The following is a 12,302-nucleotide window of genomic DNA, read 5'->3' as shown; positions in this document are numbered from 1 at the left end:
CCTACAGCAAATGCTATCACCCCACTGAGGAGAGCCTCCCCCTACCATGTAACTGGAGCAGAGGTGAGGGGATAAAAGAGTATAACCTGGTATATATGAGATAATTTTTTTAAAGGAAAAATAAAGTAGATATATTTGAAACTAGGATCCAAATCATAGAAAGAATTCAAGAATAATTATAATGATGATGATTAATAATTAATTTGTTTTAAAGACCACTTTCCACAGACCAGGGCCCCAAGACACTCTTCACACAATAAGAACATGCAGCTGAAATGTGAAAGTGTAAATTGATAAGTTTTCTAAAAGACAGGGAAAAGGACAAAAAAAAAAAAAAAATTAACAGGAGAAGGGCAAACCAAAGCCCAGCCTTCTTCGCACAGGCCCCTACTGAGCCAAAAGCCAGAAAAGCAACACCTAGGTCGAGTCACTCACCCAAGTCCTCGGTTCCTGTGGTGCCTTCGCAGTTAGCAGGGGTGTCCTCACCTCTCTGCCCACGTGTCCAAGGCACATGGCAGCGCCCTAGGGACAGGCAAATTCCTAGCTGGGAAAGAGTGGTAATACCTTGTTAGGGATGTAGGAAAGATATCTATTTTTCTCCAATGCAGCTGAAGTTCATACCACAGCACAGCTCAGCATGCTCCAGAAATGCAGTTCGAGGGTTGGGAGGATGGTTCATCAGTTAGAGGCACTTGCTTGAAAGTCCTGATTGCCTGGGTTTAATTCCCCAAAACTCACATAAAGCCAGTGCACAAAATGGCACCTGCATCTGGAGTTTATTTGCAGTGGCAAGAGGCCCTGATGCACCTATATTCTATTCTCTCTCTCTTTTCTTGCAAATAAATAAACTATTTTTTAAAAAAAAAGAATGGGCTGGAGAGATAGCTTAGCAGTCAAAGTACTTGCCTGCAAACCCTAAGGACCCAGGTTCAACTCCCCAGAACCCACATAAGCCACATGCACAAGGTGGTACATGTATCTGGGGTTTGTTAACAGCAGTTAGAGGCCCTGGCATGCCCATTCTCTCTGTCTCTCTGCCTCTTTCTCTCTCCCTCCCTCTCTCTCTCTCTCTCATAAATAGTAAGTCAAATAAGTTATTTAAAAGATAAAACTCTCTATAAAAAAATAAAACTAAGACGATGCCAAATTGGGAGTGCACACCTTTAATCCCAGCTCTTGGAGACAGAGGTACGAGTTAAAGGCCCATGATGCATTTGGCCTATTCCCATTGCCTCAAATGCAAAGGACCTGCCAAAATTACCTTCCCTCCATACTCCCAGAGAGGTCTGTTTCTTTTGCATATTTTTAAAGGCACATAAGTAATTGCATGCATCTAGTTTTTTCCCCGTCACTAAACACAGAATTCAATTAAGTACTTGCTAATTTTTTTTATAAGCACAAATTCCATCTTCATCTTTCTTTTGTCTCCCCTTGCTCTTGCTCTTAACCAATCCTCCTGACTATAACTCTTTTTTAGAGAGAGAGAAAAAAAAAATGTCATGCCAGGGCCTCGGCCACTTAAATTGAACTTCAGATGCTTGCGCCACCTGGTGGGCATTGTGATCTTATGCTTGCCTCACCTTTGTGTGTCTGGCTTACGTGGGATCTAGAGAGTCAAACATGGGTCCTTGGGCTTCACAAACAAGCTCCTTAACCACTGAGCCATCTGTCCAGCCCATGACTGTAGCTCTTGTCCTCTTAGAGGTGTCAGGTATTCCTACACATGATATTTGAGATAAGATTTCATTTGGTAAGAGAAAAAATTTGTCATGTTCCAAAAGAGTTATGGTTTTCCTTGCTTCTAGACACATGGAAGACACTGCACTGTGCAAGATCCAGGTTCCTTCGCCTTTTACCTCCTGTAACCCTCCCACCACGGAGGGGACAGAGACAGAAGAGGGGATATATCTACTGTTTAAGACCTCAGTCCAGAAAGACACATCCCACTCCAGATGGGCTAGGACTCAGGCACTGAGGCCACCCTAAGACCAGGTTGTGGGATATTGTGGCATGTGGTCAGTAGAAATGAGACAGAGCTACATATTACCAACAAGACAGCCAAAGCTCCTTTATTGGAACCTCGAATCCAGCTGACTGACTCAAGGCCAGTGGTGACCAGGCTGTTCATGTAGCAAAAGGTGCAGCAGACTCTTGTTCACTTGGGGTTATTACCAGAGTTGTGAAGGTCAGAGCCGGGGCCCTGACAGCCCTAATGAGCCAGGCTTAGGCACCTGTCCTCAAAAGACCATGTAGACAAACGAGTAATAGTGAGAAGCAGAAAGAGAGAGGGAGAGAGAGAGATTTATTTAACGTGGTTGTATTGGGAAGAGGAGCCAAGAGATCCAGCAAAGCCCCCAAGTCCACCATTGGGGGTTCTGACATGAAATTGAGTTTTTAAGTAGAGGACCAGAGGTTTGCATACCTAAGCAACCCTGGCCATGGCATCCTCCCACCCACTGTCACTGGACTCCAGTATCTCTTGCAAGGTGCTCTGACATGTTATCAGGACTGTGTGAGCTCTCATTGCAGGAAACAAGGTCCCTCTCTAGCTGGCACCAGACTTCAGCCTTTTCCTTCTCACAGCATGAGATTCCTGGGGAAATTCCAATTTCCTTGGGGTGCCTTGTTTCTATATTCTGATACAAACATCCCTTTAGAATATCTGCATGCCTGTCAGGATGGTTACTGCTGATAACTGGCCATTAATTATGGGCATCATTTCAAAGTTCCTTCTGTTATGCACAAACACCTTGGCCTTGAACTTGGTGGGCTGATGGACAGTGACCTAACCCAGGAACTACAGAGTTCTTTCTGCTGCTCGGCTCATCATCTTGTGTGACTACTTTGGTCTCATGGTGTGGTCTTGGCTTTCTGGTGAGGATAAAGTGCACAAGGGTGGGGTAGAAGAAACACAAATCCAGCCTGGCGTGGTGGTACTCGCCTTTAATCCCAGCACTCGGGAGGCAGAGGTAGGAGGACCACTGAGAGTTCAAGGCCACCCTGAGACTCATGTGATTTCTAGGTCAGCCTGAGCCAGAAGTGAGACCCTACCCTGAAAAAAAAAAAAAAGGAACACAAATCCATTCCAACAGGCAATAGGCCAAGTTGACCCTGCATTATAACCTTGGACACAACATTTCTCAAATGATACCATGGCCATGCGTAGAACTCAGTAGAGTGAATCAAAGGTAGAGACAGGGGCTGGAGATATAGCTTAGTGGTTAAGGTGTTTGCCTGCTAAGCCTAAGGACCTAGGTTCAATTCCCCCAATACCCATGTAAGCCAGATGCACATGGTGGCACTATGCATTTGGAGTTTGTTTGCAGTGGCTAGAGGCCCTGGTGTGCCAATCCTCTCTATCTGCCTCTTTATTTCTCTTAAATAAATAAATATTTTTATATTTTTATTTTTATTTACTTATTTGACAGAGAAAGAGGGAGAAAGAGGGAAAGAATGAATGGGTACACCAAGGCCTCCAGCCACTGCAAACTCCAGACGCGTGTGCCCCCTTGTGCAGCTGGCTAGCGTGGGTCCTGGGGAATGGAACCTGGGTCCTTTGGCTTTGCAGGCAAATTCCTTAACTGCTAAGCCATCCTCCAGCCCTAAAATATATATATTTTTTTAAAAAGGTAGAGACAGAAAAGAAGGCAGAGATCAAGCCTTCTAACTCTCCACGGTGAGCCTTCAGCTATCTGCAGCACCTGGTAGAGCCCGTGCTTTGAGAAGTGCCTAAGACATTGCTGAGGCAGCAGTTCTGGTCACTCCTATGCTGGGGCATGATCACAACTCAACTGTGTGACCTCCACCAAAGTTAGTCACTTTTTAGGTTGACTAAGAACAGTGGAGCCATCTGAGTAACAAGTCACCCATCGTGAAGCCATCTCAAATCCCACTAGCTTTCCTCTTGTCTCTTCATTAGGGGTCTGTGACCATTCTGGCCTTGTGTCTGGCTCTGGTGTTTATGACCAGGCTCTTGAGAAGTGAAGGGACGGAGGCCAGAGAAAGCACACATGTGCTTTAACACACTGGGGGCTAAGGGCCAAGTGTTTGTTTGCCTGTTGGTGACCTTGTGGCGTCCCCTTCCTGCCTGAACCCTGAATGCAAAGAAGACGGGATGTGGTCCCCCTGGGACAGGAGGACCAGGACTTGGGGGTCAGCAGACAGTCTCCCCAGGCTTGCCAGTGCTCCACTATTCATTCTTCACCCTTTCCAACAGGCGCCTCCTGAGATCCCAGATGAATGTCTGGCGTGGGAAGAAAGCCACTAAGCCAGAAGCAGGGGGAAGCAGTTTCAGATCGGGGTAGTAAAGGGAGACTGGGACATTTCTTGGTATGAAATATCCACAGACTGTTGAGATATCACTGATCAATAAGCCCTCTGCTACCTCAGGACTCAGAGAGAGACAAGGGTTCAGCGTGGCCTGCTTTAGTCACAGAGCACCAGGCAAGGCCAGGATACACACGGTAGTCAGGGGGAGGGAATGGGGAGAGAGCTTGCTGACAAAGCCTTCCCAGCCACAAAGCCCGCCACACTCAGTGGTCAGTCCAAGTGGAGTCCTTTGTAGAGACGCTTCAGGGCAGAATTAGCAGTGACCGCTCAGACGATCATTCAGAGCCAAAAGTATCATTTCTACACAGGGGCACTGACCAGAGGCAGGGATGGGACCCTCTGTTCACATACCCCATCCACCTCTGGCCCTTCCCTGACTCGTTGCCACTCCAGCACATGCTTCTGTTCTAAGAAGGATTTTTAAAAAGCCAATTTTCTCATTTACAGATGAAGGGCTATTGAAAGCAATCACCTAAAAGCCAGAGCTATCTTTCCACTCAGCCAGCTCCACAGATCTGATGGCCTGTCTTCCTTTGGCTAAAACAAACAAACACAAAAAACAACAGATCTATGCAATTGATTTTCAGGCCGACTAACCAGCCTAAAGCAAGGTTGGTCCATTAGTTATGTGGGTACCACTGAAGTCCCACCCCTAACCATTTTCTTATTCAGATAAATGATGGTTTCTCACCAAACCTCATTTCTGCCATAACCAAGAGGAAAACATAGTTGCCACAGAGAAAATGCATGGTGCAGCCAACAGGTCTAGAGGGAAACCCTGGGGGAAGAAACTGCTTATAAAACTTTTAGTATTTCTAAAATCATTGGATTTCATATAGTAGTTTCTACACACTTAATAGCAGAATTTGTTCCAGCATTCCCTTTGCTCTGAAATTCTAAGAGAACCTTCCTAATGCATGATTAGCTAATGCATTCTTTATGAAGGCCCTCATAAAGAAGTATCTTGGGGCTGGAGAGATAGCTTAGCAGTTAAGGTGTTTGCCTACGAAGCCTGAGGACCCAGGTTCGATTGCCCAGGACCCATAGAAGCCAGATGCACAGGGTGGCACATCATCTGGAGTTCATTTGCAATGGATGGAGGCCCTGGTATGCCTATTCTCTCTCTCTTTCTCTCTCTCTCTCTCTCTCTCTCTCTCTCTCTCTCTCTCTCTCTCTTTACCTGCCTCTCTCTCTCAAGTAAATAAATAAATAAAAGGTAAAAATAAAAGAAATAAGTATCTTTATCATTCTACAGATGCTACATGTTGAGGCAGAAACCAAACCAAATATGTAAATGCACAGAGAAGATTTATTCACCCTTCTTTTTTAAGAAATGGTTTTGTTTATTTATTTGCAAGAGAGAGACAAGTAGAGGATGAATCTGGACACATCAGAGCCTCTTGCCTACACAGACAAATTCCAGATGCTTGCACCACTTTTTGCAGCTGTCTTTCTATGTGTGTTCTAGGGAAGCAAATTATGGCCCACAGGCTTTGCAAGCAAGTGTGTGCCTTTAACCTCTGAGCCATCAGCTCTCCACCCTTCCTTTTTAACCATCGCATTCAGTCAACCATTAAAGTACAATACTTGCCAACACAAACTAGAAGAAAAACTCTTTTTTTTTGAGGTAGGGTTTCACTCTAGCTCAGGCTGACCTGAAATTCACTATGTAGTCTCGGGCTGGCCTCAAACTCACAGCAATCCCCCTACCTTTTATTTTTTATTATTAAATTTTTTTTATTTATTTATTTGAGAGCGACAGACACAGAGAGAAAGACAGATAGAGGGAGAGAGAGAGAATGGGCGCGCCAGGGCTTCCAGCCTCTGCAAACGAACTCCAGACGCGTGCGCCCCCTTGTGCATCTGGCTAACGTGGGACCTGGGGAACCGAGCCTCGAACCGGGGTCCTTAGGCTTCACAGGCAAGCGCTTAACCGCTAAGCCATCTCTCCAGCCCAATCCCCCTACCTTTGCCTTGCCTCCCAAGTGCTAGGATTAAAGGTGTGCACCACCATACCTGGCATAAACTAGAAAATTTTTTTAAGCCCTGAAAGTTGACTAATACTGTAGCAAACTTGCTCAAATACATCTTGCCCTAAATATAAAGAGTCACAAGGGAGTAATTTATGACCAAAGGATGTTTGTCGGGCCACAGGCAGGCTCCTGTCACACATGAGGTTTCATCACACTTTATGACAATTCTGTGAGCTGCATGCAGTGATCATTCTGTAAATGGGGAGATGGGGGCGCAGTGACTATGGGTACTGCATCGGCCAGTTCAGGCTGCTTTATGAGACATCCACACACGGAGGAGCTGAAACAATGGATGTTCATTGTCTCACTGTTCCTTCTGGAATCTGGAAGCCAAGATTCGGGCATCAGCAGAGTTGCTTTCCGGGACAGTCTCTTTGTCTTAGAGATGGCATCTTGTCACAGAGCTTTCCTCTTGTCCTCCCTAGTCTGCTCTCTCTTCCTCCTCTTGTAAGGACACAGTCCTGTTAGACTTGACCCCCATCCCCACAGATGGTCATTTGGGGCTCCAACTGCTGGGTGTGGAGAGAGCAGAGTTCGGTTCCTATCAGTAGGTGGGAACCTACCCTTGATAAGTGATCAAGCCAAGACTGTGTGAACCCCAAGGTGCTTTCCTTACAAAACTGGCTGCCTCTCCAGCGCTGCAGTAACTGAGTGGGGAGACAGCCTACAGTGAGAGCAGACACAGTGGAAGCTTCTAGGAAGGAGACAATGTCCCAGCAGCTAGCTCCATCCAGGCAGGTACAGTGGTGAAGGACTATGCAAGCTAGATCACAGCACGCCAAAGCACAAATCAGGAGCCTGTAGAAATGGTACCAGATGAAATGATTTTTTTAACATTTTTATTTATTGGTTTGCAAGAGCAGAGAGAAGGAATGCAAACAAACTCCAGACACATGGGCCACTTTGTGCATCTTGCTTTATGTTGCTACTGAGGAATCGAACCCAGGCCATCAGGCTTTTCAAGCAAGGGCCTTTAGCCACTGAGCAAGCTCTCCAGCCCCTGAAAAAGTGGTTTCGTTAATCGACTTCATAGCTATATAAATGGTATTTGGGTTCACTGCCATGGAACGAGGTGTGTGGTTCTGTCACCTTAAAACATCCAGCATTCCATTTGATTTCTCTTTTCCTTTCTCCAAACCACCAGCTAACGTCCTGGAGGGTGACTCCATGGACCAGGATGTGGAAAGCCCCGTGGCCATTCATCAACCAAAGTTGCCTAAGCAGGCCAGGGATGACCTGCCAAGACACATCAGCCGGGACCGGACCAAAAGGAAAATCCAGAGGTACGTGAGGAAGGACGGGAAGTGCAACGTCCACCATGGCAACGTGCGGGAGACCTACCGCTACCTGACTGACATCTTCACCACCCTGGTGGACCTGAAGTGGAGATTCAACCTGTTGATTTTCGTCATGGTCTACACAGTGACATGGCTCTTTTTTGGGATGATCTGGTGGCTCATCGCATACATCCGGGGAGATATGGACCACATAGAAGACCCCTCATGGACTCCCTGTGTCACCAACCTAAACGGGTTTGTCTCTGCTTTTTTATTCTCCATAGAGACAGAAACCACCATCGGTTACGGCTACCGGGTCATCACAGATAAGTGCCCAGAGGGAATTATCCTCCTCTTAATACAGTCTGTGTTGGGGTCCATTGTCAATGCATTCATGGTGGGATGCATGTTTGTGAAGATATCTCAACCCAAGAAGAGGGCAGAGACCCTGGTCTTCTCCACCCACGCAGTGATCTCCATGCGGGATGGAAAGCTGTGCCTCATGTTCCGAGTAGGGGACCTGAGGAATTCCCACATCGTGGAGGCCTCCATCCGAGCCAAGTTGATCAAGTCCAAACAGACTTCAGAGGGGGAGTTCATCCCCCTGAACCAGACAGATATCAATGTAGGATATTACACAGGGGATGACCGTCTGTTTCTGGTGTCACCACTGATCATTAGCCATGAAATCAACCAGCAAAGTCCTTTCTGGGAGATCTCTAAAGCCCAGCTGCCCAAGGAGGAACTGGAAATTGTGGTCATCCTTGAAGGAATGGTAGAAGCCACAGGTAGGATGGGCTCTGCCCTGGGTTACCTATGGGAAATAAGTCTGATTGAAACTGCCTAGATTTATCATGTGCTACAAGACATGAAATTCTAAACATTACTCTTCAGCGATGCAACATGAGATACCATTTCTATGTGTCTTACAACATTAAATATATTCCTTAAATCCAGCCATATCATATTTTTTAGTAGTTTAGAGAGAGAATTGGTGCTCCAGGGACTCAACCACTTTAATCAAACTCCAGACACTTGCACCTCCTAATGGGCATGTGCGACCTTGCACTTGCCTCACCTTTGTGCATCTGGCTAACATGGGATCTGGAAAGTGAACATGGGTCCTTAGGCTTCACAGGCAAGCCACCTTAACAGCTAAGCCACCTCTCTAGCCTTCCACATCCTTTTTAAAGCCCTATAGAATGCTAAAGATATGGCCCAAGCAGTTTAGCTTGCTGCCCAAGCATGAGAACCTGTGTTTGGATTCCCCAGAAATCCAGGTGTGACAGCATGTGCCTGCAATCCAGGTACTAGAGGAGCTGAGATAGGAGGGTCCCTGAGACTTGCCAGCTAGCCAGTCTAGTGTAATCAGTGGACTCTAGGTTCAGTGAGAGACTGTCTTCAAAACTAAGGTGGAATGCAAGAACTGACATCAGAAAGTTATCCTCTGCTCTCCACATACACTCATGGCACACACACACACACCCCCACACACCACCACCACACACCCCTCCCACACACAGCAAAAAATAATAGTGTGGAGAGCTACTGAGGAAGACATCCAACATCACTCTCTGGCCTACACACACACACACACACACACACACACACACACACACACACACACTTAAAAAGAGAGAGAGAAGTGCTATGTCTTACAGCCTTAAGTATATTCCCCAAGAAGCCCATAGACTTTTAGTTTTTTTAAAGCCCTTTAGAAGGTAAATCAATGAACAATAAAAAATTCCATCTGATGTATCTTATATTTCCAAGTATTTATGAAATTAAATTTTGATCTGTCTCTAAAGTGCATTTTAAATGATTTTTTAAACATTACTAAGTTAAATAATTGCTGTTATTTATTAGCTAGCCAAGGGTAATGAGTTAAGCCTTTTATTTAAAAAAAAAAACCTGAAAAACTGCTTCAATAAAAATACAATTTCACGCCTTCTTTGGGAGCCATTTATAAGACCATAGCGTTGTTTCATTTTTTTCTTTTGTACCATGCATGTCTCCTGTACATTCCACCTGCTGAGTCCTCAGCCAACGTTGAACTACAGAGCCAAGAGCAAACTCCAACACAAAAGGGAAAGGGCTAGGACCCACTGACCAGAATTTTACTGAGCCCCCTCCACTGTTAGCAGTCATCATGGGTGTGCTAGAAACAAGGTGATGTGTTCTCACAATAAAGTATTAGCTGTGCAAACAAGAGGACCTGAGTGTACCCACATAAAAGCTGAATGTGGCAGCTCATGCCTGTAATCCCAGCACTGGGAAGGCACGGGCACGTGGAATTCCTGGGACTTGCTGGCTAGCTAGTCTGTCCAGGGTTTCATTGTGAAACCCTGTCTCAAAAAAAATACTGTAGGGGCTGGAGAGATGGTTTAGTGGTTAAGTGCTTGCCTGTGAAGCCTAAGGACCCCGGTTTGAGGCTCGGTTCCCCAGGTCCCACGTTAGCCAGATGCACAAGGGGGCGCACGCGTCTGGAGTTCATTTGCAGTGGCTGGAAGCCCTGGCGCGCCCATTCTCTCTCTCTCCCTCTACCTGTCTTTCTCTCTGTGTCTGTCGCTCTCAAATAAATAAATAAATAATTTAAAAAAAAAATACTGTAGAGAATAATTGAGAAAGACACTGGATCTAAACCTATGACCTCCACATGCACATGGATGTGCACACATGCACGCAGCAAGGCACACACGGAGACAAACACAACAGCCACAGATGCAAAAATAAATAAATAAATAAAAAGTAAATAAGAAGGCTGTTCTCCGGATTGAAATCTTCACTCGCATCTGAACCTTCCACACGCTCTGCCTTCGGGAGCGAGGCGAGTTCTCCCCACACTGATCTGTAACTTTCCACGGAACAGAAGCCCAAGCCCTGAACCAAGCTCCACACGGTGGCTCCCCCAACACAGCAGAAACTAAAAGTCTCCCTCACTCCTCCCAGTGCCGAGCCATCGCCGTCCATTCGAGGCCCTATTTCACCTAGTCTGTCCTTCCATGTTTGTGGGTCAGTCAATATCATATTCATTGGGTTTGGCCCCATTCCTCGTTAACCTGGAATTCATAATTTATCCCCAATGTCCTTTTCAAAGGAAAGTCCTGGGTGTCATGTTTCTGTCTCCCTGCCCCAACAGGAGGCAGAACATTGCAAGCTCTACCAAATATTGCTTATGGCAGGATAACTTTTGCAATCAGATTTTCTTAATGCGACCACCACTGAACATGTGAGTCAAGGGTTTCGCGTGCCTCTCGGTGATATTAGTGCTTCCCTTCCCACGAAACAGAAGGGACATAGGCCTAATCTGAAAAGAACTTTTAGAACATACATGAGGCCCCTGTATGCACAGAACCCATCACTATGGGATCCACATTCACAAATTAAGCCAATCTTGGATCCACAATATTTTTAAGGCATCTGTATTGGAAAGTCACTTTTTTACCATGATTTCTTGGACACCATACAAAACCTACTTATATAATATTTAATATGGTATTAGGCGTTATAAATGATATATAGTGCAGTGCATGGATGTGTGTAGGTGCTAAGCAAATAAGTCCCTTTTATTTTTATTAAATGTTATTTTTTTTAACCTTACAAAAGGGGCTTACGTATACACTGGTTTAGACATCTTTGGGGCAGTACTGGAACCATTTCTTGTGGGTATGAGGGGCCATTGTGAATTTGTTTCACATCTGCTGTGGAGCCAGGCACAGCTCAGTGAGCTTGGGGTACCAACGTGAGGGAGGAACTCAGCCTGGGTGACGGCTCCTGCCTGCCTCTGATAAGAAAGGCTGCTCCTTACTTCTGACTCACCAGCCCCTCATCTCCACTGACTTCCTTACAGTTTGGACCGTAGCTATTGTGAAATACTTTAAATGGGTCCTGCAGGCGTTAGCAGGACCGGCTCCATACTGAGCCTGATTTGTGGATGCCCTCCTGAGGGAATCCTTAGGTGAAGAAGAAGGAAGAAGAGGGTGCGGAAGAGGAGAAGGAGGGGAGAAGTAAGAGGGGAGAAGAGGAAGAGAAGGGAAGGTAGGAGGGGAAAGAGAGGAAGGAAGGGATGAAGAAAAGGAAAAGGGGAGAAAGAGGAAGGGGAGGAAGAAATCAAGAGTGAGCAGAGAGTAGGCAAGAAAAGGTAGGAGAGAAGGAAGACGGGAGAGAAAGGAAGAGACAGAGAAGACAGAGGGTAGGTGAGAAATGAGCAGCCGGCCTGGAGGAAGGAGGTGCCTGCCACTTGGGACAGGGAGCTGTCACCTTTCCAGGGTCAGCACAGGGACTAGGGCTCCCCCTAGTGGAGTCCTCGGGGACACAGGCTCCTGCAACCTTTACTGACCTGTTCGCCCAAAGTTCCTACTTCAGAGTCAAGGCTACGAGAGAGCCACGGGGTCTGGACCACGGCCGCAAGCCATCTGGCCTCAGGAACTTAAAGCAGCTTCTAAGGCAGGACCTCCACCCACATCCCAGCCTTGAACGTGAATGAATCTGAGTAAGCAAATGACCTTTGCCCTGTCCTCAAACTGTCATTCTCCCTGGGACAGACCCTGTCTTTCTGGTGACCGTTTATAGAGATTTTTCCAGAGGGGATGGCCTCTTTTTCAGGGTAATTTACTGCTATACCTGCCTTGGAACTTGGGACTGCCTTTCCAGGACTTTTTAG

The 12,302-nt window shown here is 46.3% G+C and overlaps 1 protein-coding gene across 1 annotated transcript in view; it reads left to right on the top strand.

The window, feature by feature from the left end:
- The window catches only part of Kcnj6 (potassium inwardly rectifying channel subfamily J member 6), a 283,658-nt gene that overhangs the window by 191,035 nt on the left and 80,321 nt on the right, over positions 1 to 12,302 (top strand). Inside the window, exon 3 of the mRNA XM_045150778.1 lies at positions 7,507 to 8,427. Within this exon, the coding sequence (XP_045006713.1) occupies positions 7,507 to 8,427 (921 nt within the window). The remainder of the gene's footprint in view (positions 1 to 7,506; positions 8,428 to 12,302) is intronic.

The sequence above is a fragment of the Jaculus jaculus genome, chromosome 5 (genome assembly GCF_020740685.1).
Source record: "Jaculus jaculus isolate mJacJac1 chromosome 5, mJacJac1.mat.Y.cur, whole genome shotgun sequence".
Lineage (NCBI taxonomy): Eukaryota > Metazoa > Chordata > Mammalia > Rodentia > Dipodidae > Jaculus > Jaculus jaculus.
Note: the sequence above shows the minus strand (reverse complement) of the source record. Positions and strands in the feature narration are given on the sequence as shown.